The sequence below is a fragment of the Mirounga angustirostris genome, unplaced genomic scaffold (assembly GCF_029215605.1).
Source record: "Mirounga angustirostris isolate CCGP_5_RB_7025 unplaced genomic scaffold, mMirAng1.0.hap1 SCAF_6, whole genome shotgun sequence".
Lineage (NCBI taxonomy): Eukaryota > Metazoa > Chordata > Mammalia > Carnivora > Phocidae > Mirounga > Mirounga angustirostris.
Genome location: NW_026991714.1, coordinates 3,500,770 through 3,527,621, shown reverse-complemented (window position 1 = coordinate 3,527,621; position 26,852 = coordinate 3,500,770). Strand labels below are relative to the sequence as shown.

General features: G+C 43.3%; 1 protein-coding gene across 3 annotated transcripts in view; it reads left to right on the top strand.

Annotated features, from left to right (window-relative positions):
- SPTA1 (spectrin alpha, erythrocytic 1) overlaps positions 1 to 26,852 on the top strand; it is a 67,967-nt gene that overhangs the window by 40,780 nt on the left and 335 nt on the right. The window contains exons 29-50 of one of the 3 annotated variants that reach the window (XM_064593518.1): positions 631 to 774; positions 2,587 to 2,690; positions 3,181 to 3,343; positions 3,600 to 3,731; positions 4,231 to 4,368; positions 4,548 to 4,652; positions 5,709 to 5,917; positions 7,454 to 7,574; positions 8,123 to 8,244; positions 9,059 to 9,191; positions 13,117 to 13,214; positions 13,904 to 14,073; positions 14,625 to 14,701; positions 17,803 to 18,012; positions 20,143 to 20,439; positions 21,319 to 21,431; positions 22,559 to 22,576; positions 22,893 to 22,944; positions 23,999 to 24,186; positions 25,090 to 25,143; positions 25,520 to 25,666; positions 26,333 to 26,477. In XM_064593518.1, coding sequence (XP_064449588.1) covers positions 631 to 774; positions 2,587 to 2,690; positions 3,181 to 3,343; positions 3,600 to 3,731; positions 4,231 to 4,368; positions 4,548 to 4,652; positions 5,709 to 5,917; positions 7,454 to 7,574; positions 8,123 to 8,244; positions 9,059 to 9,191; positions 13,117 to 13,214; positions 13,904 to 14,073; positions 14,625 to 14,701; positions 17,803 to 18,012; positions 20,143 to 20,439; positions 21,319 to 21,431; positions 22,559 to 22,576; positions 22,893 to 22,944; positions 23,999 to 24,186; positions 25,090 to 25,143; positions 25,520 to 25,666; positions 26,333 to 26,477 — 2,940 coding nt within the window. Of the gene's footprint in view, positions 1 to 630; positions 775 to 2,586; positions 2,691 to 3,180; positions 3,344 to 3,596; positions 3,732 to 4,230; positions 4,369 to 4,547; positions 4,653 to 5,708; positions 5,918 to 7,453; positions 7,575 to 8,122; positions 8,245 to 9,058; positions 9,192 to 13,116; positions 13,216 to 13,903; positions 14,074 to 14,624; positions 14,702 to 17,802; positions 18,013 to 20,142; positions 20,440 to 21,318; positions 21,432 to 22,558; positions 22,577 to 22,892; positions 22,945 to 23,998; positions 24,187 to 25,089; positions 25,144 to 25,519; positions 25,667 to 26,332; positions 26,478 to 26,852 lie in introns of all 3 variants that reach the window. The other 2 variants (XM_045876056.2, XM_064593517.1) reach the window with 2 other exon arrangements.

Here is a 26,852-nt window from a genome sequence, read left to right as displayed (position 1 = left end):
CGCTCTCATCATTGTGGTGTTCTCTGCTCGTATTCCTGTTAGAAGAGCCAAACAAAGTGGGGATCAGCTCTTGGCACGAGATGAGGGTGATTATAATGTATTTATTGATTGAGAGTTTGGTTGATTGATTCTTGTTGAGAACATGCTGGTTGTGGAGCCCTGGAAACACAAAGATTAGTAAGATAACATCTCTTTTCTGAAGTAGTGAAATTAGACATGTAGACAGACCATTCTAGCACAGCAGGTGATTATTAATAAAACAAAATGTATGAAAGTTTTGAGGCTAAAGAAGAGGGAGTGATTAGTGCCAGTGAGGGAAGGGATGAGCAGATCACTGGTGACCCTGAGGGTCGTGGTTATGAGGGTCCTAAAGAAATGACCAGCCAGCATCTGCCAGGTGCAGCATATGGGAAACACACCCTGGGAATGGAGTACAGCTTAAACAAAACGTAAAATGTGTTTTCAGGGAAGAGTAAAAGCTCCAGAATAGCTAAGATTCATGGTATGAATGTTTCTTGGAAGAACATAAGCAACCCTTATGGGATCCCTTATATCAGTGTTGTAGGAAAGGGATGGGTCATTTCCTCTGTCCCCTGGATTGGATATAACCTCTGCCTTCATTCCCCATAGTTGTTCCACGGGAATTGTGATCAGGCTGAGAGCTGGATGCTGGCGCGTGAGAATTTCCTGAGGTCAGAGAGCCACAGTTCCTTAGACACTCTGGTGGCCTTGATGAAGAAACGGGATGATTTGGACAAAGCAATCACTGCCCAGGTAATAACAACTAATATAAGAGTTCCAATAATAAATATTAGTAATAATAACAGAGATTCTATACATGTATATAGTTCTGTGATTTACAAGTATTTTAATTCCCAGTTGCTTCTTACAGAAAACTGAGTTAGACAGGGCAGTTGACACGGTGGCTTACTCTTACTCAAGTCACTCACGGCATTGGACCGACTTACTGCAAGCCCAGCCTTTTACAACCTACCTTTTAGAATTGGAAGTGACTTTATATACTGCTTATGCCAACATCCCACCCAATGCAGGAGTCACCCTCTGCCATGGCCATGGGAGGAGTCTGTTCTTTAGGGAGATCAGTACCACAGGAGTCCATACCACAGGAGCTCAGTACCACTGGAGTCAGTACCACAGGAGCTCAGTACCACTGGAGTCAGTACCACAGGAGCTCAGTACCACTGGAGTCAGTACCACAGGAGTCAGTACCATAGGAGCTCAGTACCACAGGAGCTCAGTACCACTGGAGTCAATACCATAGGAGTCAGTACCATAGGAGCTCAGTACCACTGGAGTCAGTACCACTGGAGTCAGTACCACAGGAGCTCAGTACCAAAGGAGCTCAGTACCACTGGAGCTCAGTACAACTGGAGTCAGTACCACAGGAGTCAGTACCACAGGAGCTCAGTACCACTGGAGTCAGTACCACAGGAGCTCAGTATCACAGGAGTCAGTACCATAGGAGCTCAGTACCACTGGAGTCAGTACCATAGGAGCTCAGTACCACAGGAGTCAGTACCACAGGAGCTCAGTACCACTGGAGTCAGTACCACAGGAGCTCAGTATCACAGGAGCTCAGTACCACTGGAGTCAGTACCACAGGAGTCAGTACCATAGGAGCTCAGTACCACTGGAGTCAGTACCACAGGAGCTCAGTACCACAGGAGTCAGTACCATAGGAGCTCAGTACCATAGGAGCTCAGTACCAAAGGAGCTCAGTATCACAGGAGTCAGTACCATAGGAGCTCAGTACAACTGGAGTCAGTACCACAGGAGCTCAGTACCACTGGAGTCAGTACCACAGGAGCTCAGTATCACAGGAGTCAGTACCACAGGAGCTCAGTACCACTGGAGTCAATACCATAGGAGTCAGTACCACAGGAGTCAGTACCATAGGAGCTCAGTACCACTGGAGTCAGTACCACAGGAGCTCAGTATCACAGGAGTCAGTACCATAGGAGCTCAGTACCACAGGAGCTCAGTACCACAGGAGCTCAGTACCATAGGAGCTCAGTACCACTGGAGTCAGTACCACTGGAGTCAGTACCACAGGAGCTCAGTACCACAGGAGTCAGTGCCACAGGAGCTCAGTACCACAGGAGCTCAGTACCACTGGAGTCAGTACCACAGGAGTCAGTACCATAGGAGCTCAGTACCACAGGAGCTCAGTACCACTGGAGTCAGTACCACAGGAGCTCAGTACCAAAGGAGCTCAGTACCACTGGAGTCAGTACCATAGGAGCTCAGTACCACAGGAGTCAGTGCCACAGGAGTCAGTGCCATAGGAGTCAGTACCACAGGAGCTCAGAACCACAGGAGTTCAGTACCACTGGAGTCAGTACCACAGGAGCTCAGTACCACAGGAGCCCATCTTAGTGTCATTATTAAAGTTTCTCCTCCTGTTGAATTAAAAGCCACTTTCGTGGCATTTACCCTCTGGCCCTGGTTTTGTTCCCCTTTGTGAAGCCATAAAGGGCGTCTCTGTTCTTTTCTAGGAGAGAGTCTGGGATTGCACTGAAGGCCTAATCTCCAGGCATCTGAGCTTTTTTTTTTTCCTCTATCTAGGAAAATAAGATCACTGAGTTGGACCATGTTGCGGAGCGGCTCATAGCTGATGACCACTATGCCAAGGAGGAGATTGCTGCTCGGTTCCAACGGGTGCTAGACAGGTCAGGCCTGAGCAGGTGTTTTGTGAGCTAAGGAAGATGCAGCAAAGTGACCTCTTTGCTAGCATGGAGGATGGGGGTCACACTCTGAGTTCTTTTCATTTCTAAATGCCTAAAACTATGTTGACACTTGGAAACATTTCTGATCTAGACTCACAGAATGAAAGGCATGGAATACAACTTAATTATTACTGACTTAACCACTGTATTTTATATTTGAAAATAACAAGACTATGCAACAACTAAATCTATTAATATAATATGTAATATTAGATATAATATACATGTAATATAATATGTATATGAGCATTATTTGTAATATTATAATATATAATATATAGCTAAATAATATATAGCTATGTTACATATAACGTATAAATCCATAAATAACGAGAGGAGAAGGGACAAGTTGGCAAATGAGAAGACTGCAGATATGGCATCAGACCTTGGTGGAAGGGTCGAGGGCAGAGAGTGATCTAGCTTCCTCCTCCAGATGGAATGCTCTAAAAGAACTGCTGATTGCTGAGCGGACAAAACTTGGTGACTATGCTGACCTCAAAAAATTCCACCATGACCTTGAGGACCTGGAGGAATGGATCAGTGATATGCTGCCCATAGCCTGCGATGAATCCTACAAAGATCCCACCAACATTCAGGCAAGTTCAAAACAGGAATCTTGGAAAACTCTGGCATACCCAGATTGTTGGATGAAGGTTGTCTCCCTACACAGAATGCTTCCTCACTGCTGAGACCATTGTCTGCCCTCAGGGGCTTCTGAGTCTAATGTGAAGGTGTGGGTCCTTCAGAAGTCACCATTGGTTATGACAGAACATTAACTTTTTCTTTGAAACAGAATTTATCTATCTTGCTTCCTTAGATTACAGGGTAATTTAGTCTCTGCTTTCCCTTCAGAGAAAATACCTGAAGCACCAGGCTTTTGAAAATGAGGTCCAGGGCCGAGCTGAGGAGGTGGAGGGAGTCCTCAAATTGGGGAACTCTCTGATTGAGCGGGAGGCATGTGACGGCAATGAAGAGACCATGAAGGTAGGGGTTCTGCTCAGGATGGCTTGGGCTAAAGGCGCATGAGGAGAAGCCTCTTCTTCCTTTAGAGTTTCCATGGGTGGGGATATGGAGTGTGTTCTGTGGTTAGCGATCTTCCCTCTGACTGTCACACAAAGAAAGCAGGCAACCGTGTTGCTCAGACCTTATCACTTCTCTCAAACTCAGTACCTAGGACTCTGAGAAAGCTTTAGACCTAATTCTTAAGCATTGTCATGCTTGTTTGACATTTTCTATCCCTACTACCAAGAGCTTTGGCTCTTTGGCACCAGTCTCTGTAAGCAGCCCAGGACCCTTTCCTCAAACTTTGTTCCAACACCTCCTGTTTCCCAGATTAAGCATAACTGTTTAAAAATGTATGGCATTCAAGGGTTGGCAGATTTTGGCTAGTCCCTAACTCCTAGGCCCCTACAGTATCTCTTCAAGTTGTCACAGGACTCAGGATCCTAAAGATCATAGTGATCCCCAAATTTCTTTGGGTTAGGGTCAGCTGGAAGAGCTGGACAAACACTGGAACTACCTGCTTGAGAAAACAATTGACAAAGGACAGAAGCTCAACGAGGCGAGTCGCCAACAGAGGTTCAACACAGGCATCCAGGACTTTAAGTTCTGGCTCTCAGAGGTAATTGCACCCAGAATGGTGGGGGCATGGGATCTTAATAACTAATTGCTAGGTAAATGGATTTATGCATGAACAATTTCCTTGACTTTCTTGGGAAAAGTTGGGGGATATGGTTGCTAATGTTCTCCTTAAAGACAGTTTTCATCTGGCAGCTTCATTGCATATTTCTTTATTCGTAGGCAGAGACCCTGCTGGCCATGAAAGATCAGGCCAGGGACTTGGCTTCAGCAGGAAACTTGCTCAAGAAACATCAGCTGTTGGAAACAGAGATGTTGGCCCGAGAGGTAAGCAGTGTTGGAGTCTCACTCCTCGGGGCAGAATGGAAATGCCTCTGACTTTCTTCTCTCATCTTAGGAGGCCATTTGAGAACACTTTCTTGACCTTAGCATTCTCAGCCAGCAGTCATTATACCAGGTCAAATCCATGAGCTGCAGAGCTGTGGCAATGGTCACTGCTAACCAATTATCATGAAACTACAGATTCTAAGGAAGAGGATCCAGGAAGAGGATCCTAAAGCTATCTTGTCTACTTTTTTAATGAGGCATACATCTAAACTCACTATCTTCCAAAGCTCATATTCGATCTGGCCTTTGAAAGAAAGTTTATTTTACATAATTACAGAGAGCAAAAAATATCAGAGGGGGATATCATGTGCAACGAAGTTGAAATATATATACACTCTGGAAATTCTATGGAGAATTCCAGTTGCATTCCAATATCAAGCAGAAATGTGTTTTGGGAGCAGTGATAAACATGTTGGCAGGTATTGATTTCATCCTGGAGAATTTTATATTATCAGTTTTATTTGGTGGCAGAAATAGGCACAGAAAGGACAAGAAGTCAAAGGCTTTCTAAGTTCCAGAGCTTTAGGACCTGATGACATTCCCCATGACAATACTAGAAGGACAGTTAGAGTGAAAACAGGCAGAAGAGTCTGGGTGTGTTCTGGACATGGTCAGCCTCGGAATGTTATGGTAGAGTAGCTCTTCTTGAATACTTCTATCTATCAATCTGTGTCAGACTCAGGACTGTGAGGAAGACAGTCATGTTTGGAGACACACACTTACTCACACTCATTTTCCAGTTGGGAAGAGGAGGAAAAAACAAGGGAGAATACCAGAAGGCGAATGGACAGTTTGAGTATTACAGTCATGTTACTCACATTGCTCTCTGATCTTGCCGCCATCTGAGCTGAGTTAAAAGAGCTTATCATCAGTTTGACTATCTTCAAAAACAGTCTATTTGACCCAGACTTTGAACTTGCACCAGTGGTGGTTAAAGTCCAGGGTCTACTTAATGCTTGTATCGTTCTGTTCACTGAGACCACCTCGGCTTTCTAGGATGCACTCAAGGACCTGAATGAGTTAGCTGCTGATCTGCTCTCCAGTGGGACTTTCAATGTTGACCAGATTGTGGAGGAAAGGGACAATGTCAACGAGCGCTTCCTGAATGTCCAGGACTTGGCAGCCACACACCATGAGAAACTCAAAGAGGCTTATGCCTTGTTCCAGTTCTTCCAGGACCTAGATGATGAGGAATCATGGATAGAGTATGTACGGTCAGCTCACACTGCACCAATAACCAAAGAGAATAGATGATCCACCAAACATGTTCCCATTTGGTGCTGAAATGAAATATGTAATTGTTTATTACAGTTGGTATTACTTCTTAACCATGCTTGCCTTAGCCTAAAGTTAACATTGGTTTTATTTTTCTCAAATTACCTCACTGTATGCAGGCAGAAGGGGACAGGCTTGGAGAAGTGGGGAGCAATTCACATACCTTCTGGGAATAAAATTAAGAAACCACATATGCTTGCTTGTTCTAGATAGTTCATAGAATGTGTAATGTCTGGATGAGACAGCTGGGCCTTTACAACTTACTCAACTGCTGAGATCCTTGTCATTTTTTAAAAAAAATATTGAAATTCTAGTTGGTTAACATACAAAAAAGAAACGTACAGTGCAACATTAGTTTCAGAAGTTGCATTCAGTGATTCATCACTTACATATAATACCCAGTGCTCATCGCAACAGGTGCCCTCCTTAATCCCCATCACCCACCTAGCCCATCCCCCACCCACCTACCTCCATCAACCCTCAGTGTGTTCTCTATCTTTAAGAGTCTCTTATGGTTTGCTTCCTTCTTTTTCTTTTTTTCCCCTTCTGCTATGTTGATCTGTTTTGTTTCTTAAATTCCACATCTGAGTGAAATCATATGGTGTTTGCCCTTCTTTGTCTGACTTATTTTGCTCAGCACAATACACTCTAGCTCCATCCTGGGAATCTAAGGTGTCACCGAACTGGACACAGGCCAGCATTACCCAGTAGCTGCCAGGCTTTCATTACTAATTCTGTTTTTGTTGTAAAAAATATGATTGGGAAAATCTTGGTAAATCAAATTATTTTCCCTACTTCCCATTTAACCTGCCTCACCGTGTTCCTCTTCTATAAGCCTGCTGATTCTCGCTGGTAATCAATGAATTAGAGGGAAGCCTTGTGCACCAGGCAGCAAGGAGGACATCTAGGAACGTCAGAAACAATGAGATAATATAATCTTGTCTGTGTAGTCTTTTACTATGCTTTGTGGTGGCGGTCAAACATTTTACGCTTGGAACTGATCCAACAGCCATGACTCCTGCAGTATCAGCTTTTTTTTAACCCATTCTACCTAAATTCATTATTGATATTAATAGACAAAAATAATGAAGGCCATGAAGGCCATATATGTACATAGGGTCATTTATATGTGTGTGCATATAATTTTCACATTTTTTGAAAGAGAAACATTAGTGCCTGTTTTTGAGCAAAGAAGAAAAGATACACAGGTAGGCAGACAAGGGAATGAATGGAAAGGCTGTCACAGCTGTGGGCATAGTGGGGACCAGTAGGTAATTTTCATCTGTATTGTCAGGAGTTTTGCAGAAAGCCTCTGGCACTAATTGTCTTTGTGGTTACTGACCCCCGAGTGTTCCAGAATTTACCACCTCCCCACCCCCAGCCACACACCCATTCTTAGAAAACCCTTGCTCTAGGGTGACCTGGAATATCTAAACTACGTTTTCCGTTTCCTTCCTTGGTCCCAGGGAGAAGTTGTTACGCGTGAGCTCCCAGGACTATGGGAGGGACCTTCAGGGGGTGCAGAATTTGCTGAAGAAGCACAAGCGCTTAGAGGGGGAGCTGGTGGCCCACGAACCCACCATCCAGGTAGGAAGAGTTGAGATCTGTGGATCAGTAGGGTGATGCTACCTACCTCCCACAATGGGGAGGTGGCATGCAGAGCCACAGGGAGCTAGGCACAGAGCCTACAGGCATTCTTCCCTCCTCTGCATGCTGTCTTCTATGAAGAGAAGGAATCTGCTCAGGGACTATGCTTTTCCCCGGAAGGGACACTTTCAATACCGCAGACGCAATTGTTGGTGATTAGGGTGCAGTCTGGGACATCTGGAAAAGCTGTACTTGAGCTGAGTCACAGGGAAGAAGACAGCTCTGCATTACACTATGACCATGAATAATCCAGAAAGCAGATCATGGAGCATAGCCTGGTAGAAGCACCAAAGTTGCACAAGGGGACATTTAGTGTGATGGACCTGACTGCAGGTGTCTTCATTCTCCCAAGATTTTCAAGACCACCCCAAGTACCATGGGGTGCATAAATGATGTGGAGGGTGGGAAGGGCTAGATACCTTGCCAGGGAACTCTGACTAAATGGGGAGAGTCTGTGGGGTAAGGTGACATGGGTGTGTGTTCTTCAGAGTGTGCTGGATGCGGCAGACAGGCTGGGAGATAGGGCTGCTGTGGGGCAAGAGGAGATCCAGGAACGGCTGACTCATTTTTTTCAACACTGGGAGGAGCTCAAAGAGTTGGCGGCAGCTCGGTGAGTCGGGGATAGGAAGCCCAGCTATCTTCCTGGGTTGTTGGTATTCGGCTTAGCGTTGGCTGCTCTCCCCAACTCCCCATCTCTATTTATCATCGAAGTCCCTGCTCAGATGCCAGTCTGCCACGCAGCTTGCCCCCACTGACCCCAGGGAGAGGTGAGAAGGCTGCCACCTCTGTGGTCTGAACACACCTCTGCTCCCATGCTTTCTTGCAACCGTCCTTTATCATTGTTGGCCCCATGCGCCAATGTTTCACACCAGGTCGTGCCCCTAGGTCTGTTTTACTTTGTACGACACCCCCCCAGGCTTAGTGCTGTGAGCAGCCCCTAGGAATGAAAGAACAAGGGGATATATTTTCTCCCTGATAGCCATACAGCCAATGAGAACCCTGCAGCCAGATAGCCAAACAGAATAATTTCTGCCTGTGATTCCATACCTGTTGGTGGTAGGAAGACATGTCTTTCTGGGGAATACTAGGAAACTTCTAGCACTGCAGGTGTCTTCACTGTATAAGAGGAACCACAGTGCTCTGAGTAGAAGGAGACATACTTCACTGATGCTGTCCTCCAACTCTGACGTCTGGGCCCTCGTGTTCGGACAAGGCTCCCTTCCCCCAGCAAAGATTCCCAGAGAGCAGATGATGCCACAAAATGGAACTTCTGGGGCCAGGGCCTCCCCGGTTCACAGGAGCTCAGGTCGGATTGTTCCGTGGCCCAGTCCCACTGCGGCTGCCTCGTGCGGCCAAGCTATGTGCGGTGCTCCCCTGGGTCCTGCTGTCTTCTCATCTTCACTGGGGCTCACCGCCTGTTGCAGAGGGCGTCACCTGGAGGAATCCCTGGAGTACTTGGAATTTATGCAGAATGCGGAGGAGGAGGAAGCTTGGATCAGTGAAAAGGAAGCTATGGTTGCCCGAGGGGGCTCTGGAGACACCCTGGCCATGACTCAGGTGAGCCCCAGGCTGACTGACTGAGATCTCCGCTTTGATTTGAATCTTTTCTTATGTAGTCAACACTTTCATCTATGAAAAGAATCTTTCTCCTCGTGGGAGAAAGAGATGATGGAAATATGGATACTCCTGCCAGTTTTAAATATGAAAAATCAAGGTCCAATGATGTAACTTGCCCAAGATCATGGGATCAATCAGGTGTGAAGGTGGGACTCAAAGCTCAATCTCATGATTTGTAGTCTGTCTGTGACTTCAAGTCATCATGGTTACAGGCCTTCCTTCGTAGGGTTAGGTTTTCTAAAGATTCCCTCAAATCAGTTACACTGAATTGGAAAGATTGTTATGCTCGGGCATTGGTTATGGTTTCTAGAAAATATAATTTCAGCAGGGCTACCTGGCAGGTGGACCAGTTCCACAATTTACAGACATACTTCTAAATACAGTATAGAGTTTACCAATAAAGAAATGAACAAGTGGTCCATGTAATCTCTAGTTAATATGGACTTCTAGAGCTTTTGAGAGAGTGATCATAAGAAAATAATGTTCTTGGGACCTTGAGATGTGTGCCTACTAGCCTTAAAACTTAGGGATTTACCAAGAATTCTCTGTGGAGATTAATTCACTCTTATGTGATGAAATAAGGAAAGGCTCACATGGGCAAGAGAAAGCTTAAGATCTGCATAGCGTACAATTCACGCTACCAACCCCTTTCCTTTGAAAAGCCTTTTGGGACATGTGCACACATGGGACACATTTAAGTGGTTTAAGGTTTCATCTCAAACACTCCCAAAAGCTTCCCTTTTTTAAATGAAACCTTGGGTTTTGAGAATTGTGGATACACATGCAGTTGTAAGAATGTAGGGAGGTCCTATGTACCACCTACCCAGGTTCCTCTAGTGGTGACACTGACCCCAACGCAGTCAGGATGCAGTATATCACCACCAACCCATTTACAGAACACCGTCTTCCCTTCGGCCCCCAACACCTCCTTAGTCCCAGGCAACCACCAATCTGTTCCACGCCTCTACAATTTTTGACATTTCGAGAATGATGTATAAATGAGCTCATACAGTATGTCCCTTTTGGGGGTTGGCTTCTCACTCAGCATATAGTTGTCTGGTGATTCATTCAGGTTGTGTGCATGTCGTTGTTACTGCTGGGTAGTATTTCATGGGATGGATGTGTCAGTTTAATCACTCACCTGTTGAAGAGTATCTGGGTTGTTTCCACGTTTGAGCCGTTATGAGTAAAGCTGCATTTAACATTCATGCAGAGGCTTTCACGTAAACATGAGTCTTCATTCCTCAGGAATAAATGTCCAGGAGTCCAATAGCTGGGCCATAGGATAACAGCATATTTGGTTTTGTAAAATCAGTTAGATAAAAATGTCAAAGTGCCAGACTGTTCCCAGAGTGGCTCTACCATGTTACACACTTGCCAGCCAGGTGTGAGTGATCCCGACTTTCTCCCCATCCTTGCCAGGATTTGGTGCTATCACCATCTCTATTTTAGGCAGTCTGAGAGGAGTGCAGGATATCTCATAGTGGTTTTAATGTGTGTCGCCCTTATGGCTGATTTTTTATGTGCTTATTTGCCGTCTGTATATTTTCTTCAGTGAAATGTCTCTTCACCTCTTTTGCCCATTTTTCTGATAAGAATGTTTGATTGTTTGCTTTAACTGTTTTAACGGTAAAAATACATTTTTATGTATTCAACTTTCTGTGCTTTGTGTCAAATCTAAAAACATTTTGCCTAGCCCTGAATCCTGAAGATCTTCTCCTGTGTCTTCTTCCAAAAGTTCAGAGCTTTACATTTTAATTTTAAGTCCACAATCCATGTAGAGCTCACTGTTGTCTCGAGCTACAGTGTGGTTCGTCTTTTTGCGCGTCAAGGTCCACTGGCTCCAACGCGTTGTTCCGCAGCGCCCCCTACGGTCAGCGCGCCGCTTTCACACCTGCCCACACGGCTGTAACTGATGGGTGGGTTTTGTAGACAACACGGAGTCGGGTCCGATTTTTAAGCCCATTCTGCCAATCCTAATCTTGCAATAGGAATCTGTAGACCATCACATTCAAAGGCTCATTTTAGTGAGAAGTTCTTGCACTAACATATAAATTCCAGGAAAAGATGTTATGAGCTTTATTGCTAATACTCCTCACTATTACCTTAAGATATCTATCTACCTAGCCCTTCTTCTTTTTTTTTTTTTTTAAGATTTTATTTATTTATTTGAGAGAGAGAGAATGAGAGAGAGCACATGAGAGGGGGGAGGGTCAGAGGGAGAAGCAGGCTCCCTGCTGAGCAGGGAGCCCGATGCGGGACTCGATCCCGGGACTCCAGGATCATGACCTGAGCCGAAGGCAGTCGCTTAACCGACTGAGCCACCCAGGCGCCCTACCTAGCCCTTCTATGTCATCTTTCATGAAGAAAAAATTGACTTTCTGTGTTTTTGGTTTCCTGACCCCATATAGATTGGCTAATATAAGAAAAGAGAGTTGTTTACCTATTGTTGAATTTCAATTTTCTTCCTGTGATCTCATCTTTTCCCTTTGTTTAATATGTAAGAAGAGATGATTCTGATCAACTTCTTGCAATTATGAGATACATTAGATGTATTTAAAATATGTTTTAAGCTTTTGGCCTTACCAACTTTTAATACAACATTAAGGAGGCTAGTTAGGAATATATTTGAAAAAGGGATACCTAGATTTCATTTAAAGGAAACTTGTGTTTGATGAGCTTCTGAGGTATCCAAGGGGAAGCACAGAAAAGAGATTGGAAACAGAAGGTGACAATGTTGAAGAGACTTTATTTCATGTGTTATGTGTATGTGAAAACACGGCTAAATCAGTCTATTTTATATGGTGGATCATGTGTCCAATCTCCATGTAAGGTTTCTGCATCAAGATGAAATATAATACATTCATACAAGATCATGTAGCCCATCTTGTATTTAAAGAAATAATCATCTTATTTTAATGCCTAAGAACACGATGTATCAGTAATTCTCATATTTTCAAAATGTGGTGGTTAAAAGTATGATAGTTGCACAAAATCTGTTTCTTCCTTGGCCCGGGTTAGTAAGCAATGTAAAAGGAAAAGTGGATGGGGTGCCTTTGTGACGAGAGGAGGCAAGGACAGCAGAGGCAGCCCAGGCCCTTGAGGTTGGGGGTGGCGGCGGGCAGAGCTGCCTGGTCTCCAGAACCCTCAGGAGAATATAGAGAAGGAGGAGACACACTGCTCCCGGGCTTCATCCTCACTCCATTCTCCATCCTTCCAGCAGCAGGTAGGCACAGAGAAGTTTAAGACTGAGATTCAAAAGAGCTCAGTGTTCTCTTTAGCTGCCTTTAGGTCAGTTCTTTAAAAAAAAAAAAAAAAAAGATTTTATTTATTTATTTGAGAGAGAGAGCATGAGTAGGGGGAGGGACAGAGGGAGAAGCAGACCCCCTGCTGAGCAGGGAGAGGACCCTGGGATCATGACCTGAGCCAAAGGCAGACGCTTAACCGACTGAGCCACCCAGGTGTCCCTAGGTCAGTTCTTAGTATAAGATGATACTTATTATCTTTCTGTTAGATACAATGTTTCATGGAACTATATAAATTTCAAAATGGAGGAATTCTTATATTTTACCTTGACCAACACTCTCATTCTAAAGTCCAGAAAAGCTCAAGTTCACATAGTAAGTTAGGAAGAATATCACTGTATTCCTTTGTCTCTTTCTTTTCTGGTAAGATTTCCCTTTTTGGCAAATGAAGAGCTTCAGGAGAGGCATTTAGTGGCTCTGTGCAGGAAGAAGTGGACGCTCCCCTACTCTGCCAGTGTAGCTGAATCATCCTTGTGGGTAGCATCAGTGGGAGTCAGAATGGGGGTGGGATAGATTGTCCAGGCTTGGATGTGTTGATTCTCACTGACTCATTTATGTAGAGCTTGCTAAAGAAGCATGAAACATTGGAAAATGACTTTGCTGTCCATGAGACCCGAGTGCAAGATATATGTGCTCAAGGAGAAGACATCTTGAATAAGGTGAGCAACTCAGGGATTCCAGGCCAAGCTCATTTTCCAAAAGGGATTGGTTCAAATATAGAATCATGAGCAGTGCTAAAATTCACACATTGAATTTTCATACTCTCTGGCTAGCTATGTTGTTTTTGTTCTGAGTAAATAATTATTTGTTCAGTTGCTGCTTTTTATAAATTCTTTTTTCAGGTTCTTATAGATATACCCTGCAGATTTCCTTAAATCCTTTGCTGACCCTCCTATTCATTGTGTGCAGAACATGGCATTTATAAAGATGTTGTGGCATGCTTTGGTTATAGAGTATTGTAAAAATGTAAATAAATTTCTTTGTATGCCTCTAGGGAGGAGGATCAGACTGAAACCTCTTTGTGACTTGAAAATCATTCTTTTATTTAAATGCTTGTTTTTACAAATCCTCACTGATTAAGTGCTATACAAAGAGCCTTGAACAGAGGGGACTTCAACTATGAAGGCCTTACTTACGTGGACAAACGCGAGAAGATCTTCCAAATGGTAGAGTGGAAATAACCACCCCAGGCATGGATGAAAAATAAGATAAATGCACTAGACCCAGAGGAGAGTAGTTACTTATTTGGAATGAGAGAGATGACTCCTTTTTATCATACTAAAGAATTTCAACTTCTAGTTCTGGACATCCACCCATGTATCTGTCTCTTCTTCTCCCCTTTACCTTGGTGTTGCAGGAGAAAATTCAGCACAAGAAGATTTCTGCCAAGATAGAGTCTCTGAAAGAAAAGATCCCTTCTCTTTCCAGCACGATAAATGCTTGGAAGTCACAACTGGAAGAGGATTATGCCTTTCAGCAGTTTAACTGGAAGGCTGATGCGGTGGAGGCCTGGATAGGTATGATGTGTGAAGGCCAGGGGAAATACTGGTAAATTCCATTGATAGAAAGGTTCTGGGATTTTCTCACTTCCCATGGAAGAGAGATACTCCCTCCTCATCCACTCTTACCCTTTCTGGACACAATTACACACACATGCCCCAGAAAACATGCTGATGGGTGACTGAGAACCAGAATTCCAGAAAACACATTTTAGGGGAATTGGTGGTTTCATCGGTGATATTTAAAAGGGCAGAGCCATGGCAAAACATTCTAAAAAATAAACAGTGTGTTCGATTACTTCTAAATTATGTCTAATCTGCAATTTTACTCTGTTTTCCAAAACACTCACAAGTTCCCTTGGCCCTAGCTCTGTTCCAGTCAGTTCTATGCTGCATAAGTCCAGAGAAACCATCCATCAGCCCTACTGCTCCCATATTCCAATAAATGATCCACTCCCAGAGTCAGGAGGCTCTCTTTGTGCCGTAGAGTAAATATTTCTTTTTTCCTTATCAAGGCCGATTCAAGAGCAACTACTTCTCCCCTCTAATCAATCATCTTTGCTCTCTAGCTGAAAAAGAAGAAAGTCTGAAGACCAATGGCAATTGTACAGACCTTGCTGCCTCCCTCACTCTCCTGGCAAAGCAGGTGAGAACAGGACTGCCCCTGGGCAGGTGCCAGGCACGTCCATGGCCCACATACACAGAAGCTGAACACTAGGATTATCCCATTCCCCAATTCTGTGGTTTTCTTGTCTGTAGGATCTGCTTTTTTCCCTTCCCATTGGGTAACTTGCTAGTTTTTTCTCCCTCTCCCTCCCACCAGTCTTGCTGCTGCTAAGTGAGCATCATTTTTATTAGAGAACTAACTTTGGGTTTTTATTTTTCTTTGTATTTCTTATAATCTTTGTATTATATCCCGTTAATATCTTTTCATATCTTTATCATTTTATTTTATTTTATTTGGGATTAACTTATTTTTTAAAACATTTCATAGGGTAAATATTTAGATCATCAAATATTTAGACATTCTCCTTTTTTTAGCACTTTGATGTAAGGATATAAATTTCCCTCTAAGCAGAGCTTTAGCTGCACCTCACAATTTCATATGTTACTTCTGTTAGTATCACTCAAATAAAATGTTTCTGTTGTTTCTAATTTCTCATTTAACCTATTTGTTATTCCATAGTGTATTTTGCTGAATTTCCAAACACTTGGGAGTTTTCTCATTATCCTTTTTGATATTTATAGCTAGTTTAATTCCACTTTGTTTTAAAAACACATTCTATATTATTCTAGAAGCTTGATTTACATCCAGCAAATGGTATGTTTTGGTGAATAGTCTATTTACAGTTGAAAAAGAATGTGCATTTTTTAAAAGATTTTATTTATTTATTTGAGAGAGAAAGTAAGAGAGCACAAGCAGGGGGAATGGCTGAGGAAGAGGGAGAAACAGGCTTCCCACTGAGCAGGGATCCCGATCCAAGGACTCTGGGATCATGACCTGAACTGAAGGCAGACGCTTAACCAACTGAGCCACCCAGGTGCCCCCAAAAGAATGTGTATTTTACAGTGGTTTATATTACCTGTCAGATTTGGGTTGTTAATCATGTTGTTTAAATACTTTGTAATTTTTATATATTTTGAAGTTAGGTTCAAAGGTGTGTTGACATTTAGAATTATAAATCATCTTGATGAATTGATACCTTTAATTATGAAATGTTCTTTCTAACAACATTTCTTGATTTAAAGTCTTCTTTTTCATATACTAGAGTACCAGGTTTTTTGTTTTGTTTTGTGTTTCAAGTGTATATCTATTTCCATCCTTTAATTTTTTTTTCTTTCTTTACATTTACGTCTTTATATTTTATATTTTTGTTGTTGATTTGATATATTTATACACTGCAAAATGATTACCATTGTAGAACTATCTGACACCTCCATCCTATCATGTAATTACCACTTCTTTTTTGTGTTGAGAACATTTCAGATCTACTCTCTTAAAAAGTTTCAAGTATATAATACAGTATTATTAGTTATAATCATCTTGCTGTCCATTAGTGTCCCAGAATCAGTCATTCTTTTAGTTGGAAGTTTGTATCCTTCGACCACTTTCTCCTCATTTCCCCCACCCTCCAGCCCTTAGCAACCACCAGTCTACTGTGTTTCTCTGTTTGACTCTTCTAGATTCCACTTGTGAGTGATAGCAAATGGCATTTGTCTTTCTCCGTCTGACTTACTTCATTTAACATATGCTCTCAAGTTTCATACAAATTGTCACAAATGGCAGGATTTCCTTCTATTTCGTGGCTGAATAATATTCCATTTTACACACACACACACACACACACATGCATTACATCTTCATCTGTTCATTTGTTGATGGACACTCAAGTTGTTTCCATATCTTGGCTAATGTGAATGATGTTGCAATGAATATGGAAATGTGGAGTGTCTTTATGTTTTAGATTATGTCTCCTAAAATTTCAGTTGAGTATTGTTTATTTATCTAATTAGATCATTTTGTTGCAATAGTGAGTCCACTTACATTTAAAATAATGTAACTCGTGAATTTTGATTTAAAGTTATAATTTAACACTTCCACCCCCCCTCCCCCATCCAACCCCTACTTTTGGCCAGGGACTGAAATGATCCAAGACATAATCTTTTTTTTTTTTTTTTTTTTTTTTTTTTTTGGGGACTTGCCTTTTACTCCTAGGGCCTTTCAAGGGTTCAACTAAATCCCTTTCGTTGGAGCTACTCCTCTTTGTGTCCTCAACTCAGCACTGTGAGGCTATTGAGGAGTCTACTTAGCATCTCTATTCGCTACTGTTTTTCTGCTTGGCTTCTGGGACTCCTGTCCTATAGAGTTTAGGAACCCATAGATGCCTTGAGGGGAAAGCAGGTAGATGATTGAACAAACTTTTCTGCAGTTCTTTTTCCACAGCTGCTCAAATCCTGGCTGCCTGGTTTCCCAGAAACTGTCTCTTTGATTTCATGAGATTATCAAGAGCTCTGAGCAGCTGCTTTCCCCTCAGTCTCTTAGCCTGTGCAGCCCACATGTCACAGGGAAAGGTGACAGAGAATATTACTCTGATTTTACTACTATTTCACCTCTCTAGAGTTTTGATTCTTGAGGTGTAGTGACCTGAGTTGCATTCTGATCTCTTTCAAACAGCTGATACTTTGTACTTTTATCCAGCAATTAAAGTTGTTCTCAAAGGCAGAATTGGTCAAATACAAGCCACCCTGTAAAGCTGGAAGTGTGGTATCCAGAATTTTGTGATTTTGGTATCAACAACACGCACACACACTGTGTAACTGTCCCTGTTGTTAGTGTGTGTACTTCCAAGATCTCTAGTAGTGCACGGCTGCTAATCAGTACACAAAATATAACAGGGGATGTAAAAGAGTCTTAGAAAGGATGTGAGCTGTAGGAAGCATTTAGTCTTGACTCAAAAAATGAAGATCATATCATGCTCCAATATTCCAATATTCCCTTAATATTAATTATATACCTAACTTAAGCTCTGATTATGAAACATGCATCCACCAGAACTTAGCCATAATTCCAACCACAAATATTCACTTAAATCTCTAAGTTATGTTTCCTTTTGCTTGGTCCTCACTCTATTTCTTTCCTAGACCTTATCTTGTCCATGATAAAAATGTGGTGGAACCCAGGTGTGAATGGTCCCTGGGAACCTACATTGTTTTTCTGTTCACAGCTTCTCTTTGGGTCTTCCCCAGGACACTCTGGATGCCAGTCTGCAGAGCTTCCAGCAAGACAGACTGTCAGAGATAACTGACCTAAAGGACCAACTGGTGGCTGCTCAGCACAGACAGACCAAAGCCATTGAGGAGCGCCATGATGCTCTGCTGAGGCTCTGGGAACAGCTGCTGGAAGCTTCTGCAGCCCACAGAGAGAAGTTGCTAGAGAAGCAGCTGCCCCTACAGCAGGTAAAAGAAAAAAGCCACGATTAGGCCTCAATTATCTGTATATTAGTCATGGAATCCAGAAATGGATTCCACTGGAACTCCTGTTTGGATAAACTATAGACATTAGAGTAAGTGCATGGAAAGGAGCAGGAGGGCATTCTTATTGAACAGGAAGTAATCAGGGTTTTTTAAGACTGATTTGTCAGTTATGCAGCGGACTTGAGATGGATGCCAGGCACATGTAATAAAAGGACAAAAAGGCAGATGGTCCTGGTGGATGGAAAAACTAAGCTGGCAGGACTTACGCTTTTCTCTAACCAAATAAAAGGAGCACTGGCTAAGAAACACTCGAGTTCTCATCCTGTGTTGACCTTACCTAGCTGAGAGATGTCACTTCACATCTCTGAGCCTTGATTCTTTCATTTATGAAATACGATCATGTTACCACTGTCTCCTGCTGGTCTGCATGATGACGATTGAGAGAGATAATGGATCTGAAAATGCGGTGCACGCCACTAAGTTCTATATAGGCTTAAGTGATGAAAATGTTCTTTCTAGTGGTGGCTGTGAAGGTACTGGACGTTGATCATAAAAAATATCAATAATAAAAGGAAATCAGGATGCTGAGTGAAGACTATAAGAAGTATTATACCAGGCAGCAAGTGAAGGTGGGCGATTAGGGGAATTAGGAGACAAACACACAGATAAAAATCAGTCAGTCTGGGCACTTAGCTAATTACTGAAGGGCTTGGTACCTACAGAAATAGTCTTAAGTGAAAAATTAGATCAATTTATGGGCAACTTTACACACATATATGCATTCTACATAGAAAGACACTTTACCTTCTGATTCTGTTTTGCTTAACTTTCAAACTGCAAAGAGGTTTGTTATTTGATTTCCTGATTATAAAATCTTTGTAAAATACTCAGATGATCCATAATGTTACAAAAGTAATATGAAGTACTTTGCAGGTTTTTGTGTCTTTCCTGTGTGGGAGCCATATCAACTTTCTCTATACTGGTCTATTTTAGCAAAAAAATTGCTGAAGTGAGTACAGGGTAAGATGTAATGGTGTAATACCTTTGTAGTCCCTCTTCCATTTGAGCCAATTTTCTCCTCTTTAATCTCCACCTTTGGGAACAAAAACTCATTTTTATATTTGCCTCAGATAAATCTCTTGGGAAATACAAACTGCTTACCCTAAATCTATGATGTGTTTTAAATCTAAAACTATTTTTGGGGGCGCCTGGGTGGCTCAGTCATTAGGCGTCTGCCTTTGGCTCAAGTCATGGTCCCAGGGTCATGGGATCGAGCCCCACGTCGGGCTCCCTGCTCGGCGGGAAGCCTGCTTCTCCCTCTCCCACTCACCCCTGCTTGTGTTCCCTCTCTCACTGTGTCTCTGTCAGATAAGTAAATAAAATCTTAAAAAAAATAAAAAATAAAACTATTTTTGCTCACCTACTGTTTGGAACCATCCATACTATTTTTCTTGTGCAGAAATTCTGACAATTCAGTCATTCAGAGCATCTGGATAACTCCAGACAGTAACATAGGGATAAGGCTACAGATTAGAGGGTAGGAACTGGGTTGAGCCCTGAACACATTTTAGAAGGAAGGCAGAAAAAGGACTCGGTACAGACAAAGACACCAGAGAGGCGTGGTCTGCAGAAGAGCAGAGGAGAGAAAGAAGGAGCAAACAGAGAATGGGAGAGACGGGCCTATCCCATCAATGATCTGTGGATTCAGTGATTCACGCATTCATTCACTTAACACCTACTTTTGTATGTTTACCAGGTGCCGGGAAGAACTAGGGCTCCAACTTCAGAATAAGAAATCATGAAATCTTATCACTGAAAATGGCCCTTGCTTCATTTGGACTCTTAGCACTAAAAAAACTCTAGGAGTCCTTCAGCCTCTTTGTAGATGACAGATTTGACTAGTTTCACACCAGGGGGCCAGGACCTGGGCTGGTGCCTCAAATGCACCTGCCTGCCCACTGATTTCATGTCCTCGGTGGTTTCAGTTCTGCCCTCTTGGAGTGCTGACCCTGAAAATATTTGAATATGGTCTTTTTCTTTTTTTAATCCTCAGTCTTCTCTTTTGCTGAGGGGCTTTATCGGGAAAGATGGAGGTGACTTTTTTCTCTGTAGGCTGAAGAGCTGTTCATGGAATTTGCACACAAGGCTTCCGCTTTCAACCACTGGTGTGAGAACACCGAGGAGGACCTGTCGGAGCCTGTGCACTGTGTCTCCCTGAACGAGATCCGGCAGCTGCAGAAGGACCACGAGGCCTTCTTGGCCTCCTTGGCCGGGGCCCAATCTGACTTCAACGATCTCCGGGAGCTAGACCAGCAGATTAAGGCCTTAAACGTGCCCTCCAGCCCTTACACCTGGTTAACAATGGAGGTGCTAGAGAAGTTCTGGAAGCACCTGTCTGATGTCATCAAGGTAATGGCACATAACGAAGGCTTCCTTCCACGGTGGTGAGCATGGCCACCTAACTTATCATACAAGTTGGGGGGACTTTTGAGAAAGAAAGGACACAGTTAATAACTATGTTGGGACAGCAGTCATGAACTGGAGCTGGCTAAGGAAATGTTAGAAATATAGTCACAGTGGGTATAGCCCTACGCCCCGGAGTTCAGACCCTCTCATGCCTCTGGGTGTTGAGCAATGATTCAAGGAAGCAAACACGGGCTCCAGGAGGTGGCTCTAAACATGAGATTTGAAAGTTCATGAGGTTTGTATATAAGTTCACAGTCTATAGATTTCCCCCCATTTTATACCTACCTCCGAAGTGCCTTTTTAATGTGTTTGTGTATAATTTTTATCTGTCTATAATGATATTCATCAGAGAAACTATGGAAAATATTAAAAAGGTTCACAAAGAAGAATTTCACCAAAATATCACCAATTTTATTTTATTTTTTAAAAAATTATTTATTTATTTGTCAGAGAAAGAGAGAGCGAGCGAGCACAAGCAGGGGGAGCGGCAGCTCGTTACTGCTTTTCCTTTTAAGGCTGCTTTTATGTTCATTTAAGTGAAGATTTCACCTAGAAAAAAATGAGAAGAGGACGATTTGCCTTTATTACTAGCTTATTTGTCTTAGAGACACCTGCAAGTACTTTCAGGCATGACGGGAGCTTCCTTCCCCTTTGGAGGCAGGAGAGGTGGACAGGAGGAAGTAGAAGCACGTAGCACATGCTTCCGGAAAATAGGTTAGACTGGGAGGAGGGGAGCTGCGCAGCTGAGCCCCAGAACCAGCTATTTTACTGCAAAGAAAGGTCTTCAGTGTTCACTCCACTATCTGTGATTTGGGGTTTTAGGAACGGGAGCAGGAGCAACAAAGGGAAGAGGCGAGACAGGTCAAGAACTTTGAGATGCGCCAGGAGTTTGAGCAGAATGCCAGTGCCTTCCTTCAGTGGATCTTGGAGACCAGGTACGCAGCGCTGCCTCCAAACCCATGATCCCTGCGTCCCCACAGGGATGAAATACATATCTGAAGGGAGCAGGAGGGGGCCCTACAGCATTTATGTTGTTCTAAAATCACCATATCCTGTCTGTGCTTTTCATCTGGAATTGATGGTTTTCTAAATCAATCCTTGCAAAATCAAGAAACGAGAATGTCACACCACTGCCCATTGTCTACATGTCCATATTCTCTCCTAGGTAACTCTCATTTTTTCCCCTGTTGCCTGTAATTAAAGTCTAAAATAACACAGTCCCTTATGTTTGCACTTTACAAAGTGCTTCTATACCCACTACCTCCCTTACCTCTTCCTGCGACCTTGAAAAGTGTACAGAGCAGATGTGATTACTCTGTCTCCAAGTGTGGAATGAAGCTCAGTAGACAAATGGACTTGCTCAAGGTCACATGGGTATTTATTGTCATGACCAAAGGCAGAGCCTACTGTGAAACTAGGAAGCTGTCACGCTGCCTGACCATGAAGCTGTGGTGAGAATCAGTGAGATACTCCATGCTAATTGCTTTTGTTAAAGGCAGAATGTCTTATACATGAAAATAGCATTTGTCACATCTTCCAGGGCAAATGATCTGGAAAAGGAGACCTGGAGGGTTGTAATCCATTAGAATAAATGTCAAAGTCAGCAGACAGTATCCAGTAGTGGGTCAGAAATGTGGGCTTTTGAGAGTTAAAGGGGTGGTTTAGACAATTCGTGATATATACTGTTTCTACAAACCCAACAAGAAAAACCACACAACGAGCAAAAGGAAATCCTGTGTCACAGCTAAAAGTTATCTGGCAGAAGGCAGAGGAAGCACAGTTCATCCTCCTCTGCCTCTGGTTTTGTCCCTCATCCCCTGGCAGGGTGTGCCCAGCACTGAGCTCGTCACCTGACACCCGAGCTCTTCGTCCTAAGACAGCAGGTGTACACAGGATCTGAGCTCCTCCGAGAGGGAGAGACTCTGGGAGTAGTGTGAAACGGTTCCTGTTAGATTTGGAATATTCCATAAATCTAGGGAAAGACGATCATTGAAGTAATTTGTATTAATGTGTGATTTCTCTTTTCTCTCGTCTGATTCCTGTTCTGGAACTGCATGCCCAGGGCTTATTTTCTGGACGGGTCAGTATTTTATGTTATTATGTTTGTTTTGTTTTTAGGTTAAGGGTATATTTGAGAGTAAGAACCAGGAGGAAGGTACAGAAGCCTTCTCGTAGATATAGAAGAATGAGGGCAGACCTTCCTTCTCTTCTTATCTGTCTGGCAACTTGCCAATTGACAGAAGGGTTTGGTTTCATGAAACTCTAGTGTGAAAATTCGTTTCAGAGAACCCATATAATAGACATAGAAGTAGAGAAATGTAGGGTGTTGAAATCAGTCTGGATGAAATATTGACCTCTGATATTATGAATAACATTTCTCTCTGGTTCTTAACTAGGTCTTTGCTCAAAGAAACAGGAACTCTGGAATCCCAGCTGGAAGCAAATAAAGTAAGTAACGTTTGCTTATTAGCTGAGGATATTGCCAGAATTACGAGGAGTGCAAGGAAAACGCCTTAAAGGCAACCCTAGTAGTACTTTTAAGTAAACTCCCCAGCCTGAAGGTCAAGAGCTTCAGGGTCTAGTCCCAACCCTGCCAGCAACTTGCATTCTAGCTGTTGACTGCCGCTCCATGGGCACAGCCATCAGTTTACTTCAGTAACCTCAATTTCTGTGTCATTACAATAGAGCTCATAATACCTGCGTCACAGAGTCGCTGTGATAATTAAGAAAGAAAACAGGTGCAGAAGCCATCATCATTTGAAATCATTTGCTAATATACTTAAATCCAGATGATCTTTCAACAGTTGAGTGAAGCAATGGGCTAGAACAGTGTTTCTTAACCTTATTTTCATTATTGCCCCACCTCAAGGAGAACATTTAATTAATTAAATCTAATTAGTCCCTAATGAAAGAACTTCAGTAATAAAGAGGAAGATGTTGTCAGGTGGGACTGATCTCTGGAAGGTCACAGGCATTTGTACCTTGTAATACATTTAGTGTCTTGGCCCACCCCCATCCTCAGAAGCCATTCACCCCTCCCTTACTCAGGAGAAAGCACGGCCTGGATGCAGGCGGTTGGCATCGAATGTGCCTGGAGGACAGGTGCATCCTGTGGAAGTCTGCTGGTGTGGCCGCAGGGGAGCCGGCTGGAGCTCAGCCACAATCCCCAGCGTGGATAACTCGTGGTGCCGATCTCTGGGAGCCAGCCATGCAGGCATCCTGGGAATGCTCCTCCTCTCCTCTGCAGCATGTAACTACTAACTCTTGACCAGAATGACCAAGGTCACACCACCTAACCTTCCCACCATCACATAAATGAGGAATACAGAAGTGGATTTCCTGAACAGTTCATTTTTCATAGAGGACAAGAAGAGTCCTGAGCATAATTAAAAAGGAGCAATTAGGGGAAATACAAACTCATCAGCTTCTTATCTTCTCTACCATCCCTTGGTTTGGATCTGGTACCCTGCATGACTGCTTCTCTCCTTCTTGTCTTTTCTAGCGGAAGCAGAAGGAGATCCAGGCCATGAAGCGCCAGCTGACCAAGATCGAGGATCTGGGAGACAGCTTGGAAGAGGCTCTGGTCCTGGACATCAAGTATAGCACCATCGGGCTGGCCCAGCAGTGGGACCAACTTCACCAGCTGGGGATGCGGATGCAGCACAACCTGGAACAACAGATCCAAGCCAAGTACTGCAGACCCATGACCAGGGCTGGGCAGGGTGTGCGTGGGATTAGGTGTCAGAACTTAGCCCCAGGGGCTAGAGTTTGGGTTACTGGATAAAAGAGCTGCTTCAGAGGTAGTACACACATCATCTCTGGAATCAAAATTCTCTTTCTCTCTCTTTTCTGTCCCACATAATGACTATTCCTTTTTATTTGGGAGTCTATTATGAAACAGGAGACCATGCTCCCATCCCCATGAAGCTATTCACCACCCAGTTCTCAGGGTCCCTTCACCATCTTATGCAATCTCTTCAGGAAGTCATCCCTTTTGTAAAAGTTCCTCTCAAATGTCTAGAATGCAAGAAATATTCAAGGTGTAGAGCCAGAAGAGCAGAATTCACTTGTTTTTTTCTAAATAAATTAATTATATCAAAGCAGCTTTAGGTCTTGGTAATAATGGCAGCATTATTGTCTAGATGGGGGATTGGCAAACTTTTCCTATAAAGAGACTGATCATAAATGTGTCAGCCGTGGTGAGTCATGTGGCCTCTGTTGTAATTACTCACCCGCTGTCATAGAGAGAACGGGCAATTGACAGCCCACAAATTCATGAGTGTGTCCATGTTTCAATAAAATTCTATTTATGAACACCGGAATTTGAATTTCATGCAATTTTTATGTTTAAGGAAACACTTCCTCTTCTGATTATTTTCAACCACATAAAGAGGTAAAAGCCGTTCATAGCCCATTAAACTGTACAAAAGCAAGTGGCAGACTAGATTTGGCCCATGGGCTATAGTTTGCCAACCCCTGAATCAGATGACCTGAGCAGCATAACATCCACTAACATCCCTCTTTATTCCACATGGCATGTCTTCCGCTATTTTCCTGTTTTATTTCATGGGCTAATCATGTTTTCCTTTTCAGAGACACCATAGGTGTGAGTGAAGAGACACTAAAGGAGTTTAGCACAACCTATAAGTGAGTATGACTTCATAGTTGATCGGTTCTTTGTTTTCCAACCCATTCAGAATGAATCTCCAAATAGCTAATTTTTTCCCCTCAGTGTTGGCATGGTAGGATCTTAAATGGAGATCTAGATCTGTTAATTAGCTTCAAGGCACGGCTTTTAATATGTCTATGAGCTTCCTGAAAATACATTTCTCTCATGCTCAACATTTTACTGTCTTTGCTCCATTCACTGGGTTAAAAATAGTTCAGAAACAGAGGCAAGCTCCCCACTTGGTTTTCTGATGACCTGTGACATGTTAAAGCCTCAGTTGACCCAACAAGAACTGTTCTTTTCTGTTCTAATCTGGTTCTGTATTGAACTTGACAAAATGTTTTTGTTCTTCAGACATTTTGATGAGAATCTGACAGGGCGCTTGAGCCACAAAGATTTCCGGTCCTGCTTGAGAGGGCTCAATTATTACTTGCCCATGGTGGAGGAGGATGAACGTGAGCCCAAGTTTGAGAAGTTCCTGGATGTCGTTGATCCGGGGAGGTAGGAAGAAGACCAAGGGCCAGACCATCGTAGGGAATGGGGTTTAGAGAAACAGGCACAGAGAGTAAAATGATCCATAAAACATGAAACCAATCCCTCTTGAGAATAGGAAGATACAGACTACCGTAAGTGAATTGGGCAGGTTTTGGTGCCCTTGCAGGATTAGCTCAGAAGTTCATGGCACCAACTCCAACTCAGGCACAGTCTCTATAATTTGCTCAATTCCTGGTTTCCGTCTGACCTATGAATCTCAGCTCGTCCTGAGAATGGACCTTGAAAGAAGAATCCTTCCATGTGTATAAGGTCCTAAGGGGACCTGGATGATTTGGAGGCCGACTGATGGGAGTGGGGTTGTATGCTTGTGGGGATGGAGTACAGTCATGGAGGGATCCCGTCACTGTTAGGGATGAAATCTTTCTAATGCCAAGGATGACAGAAGACCAGAAACAGAGGTCTTCAACTCAACTTGAAAAGCTTGAAGTGCCTGGGGACAGGTGCTGATGGAGACTCCCAGACTGTGTGGAGAGTCCGGCCAGAGGGCTCATGTGGGCAGGGAGGCTGGGGCTTGGGAAGCAGCGTTTACTTCGCTGCAAGGGCGTGAGGAGTGGGGTCAATGTAGAGGTCACAGCCCACAGTCTCAGAGAGGGGAGCCCATTTCTCCCACAGGAAGGGCTATATCTCCCTGGAGGACTACACCTCATTCCTGATCGACAAGGAGTCAGAGAACATCAAGTCCAGTGATGAAATCGAGAATGCTTTCCAAGCCCTGGCAGAGGGCAAGGCCTATATTACCAAAGAGGACATGAAGCAGGTCAGATTCCAGTTGCGTCTAGCGTCACTGTGCTCTCATGGCAATCCACAGTGTGCTTGTCTCGGGCCTGGCTGCCCACCATTGGCAACTACCCTTCTCACCCACCTTTTTTTTTTTTTTTTGCCTCAGACATTGTCCTGCACAAGTTACCACTTGCTTTGCTTGCCACTTCATTTTGTGTTGTCCCAGCTTGAAAATTATAGTCATTCTCTAATGACCATACGGGTTGATTCCAAATCTGAAAATCAATTTTTAAGGCTATTTCTTTTCCCATTTCTTGAATAACCCAAATTTAGGGAATGGGATAAAATGTGTAGTCCAAGTGAGATGAGACTCCTCAGGTAAGGACTGAGTTGAAAAGATGAGCTGGTCTTA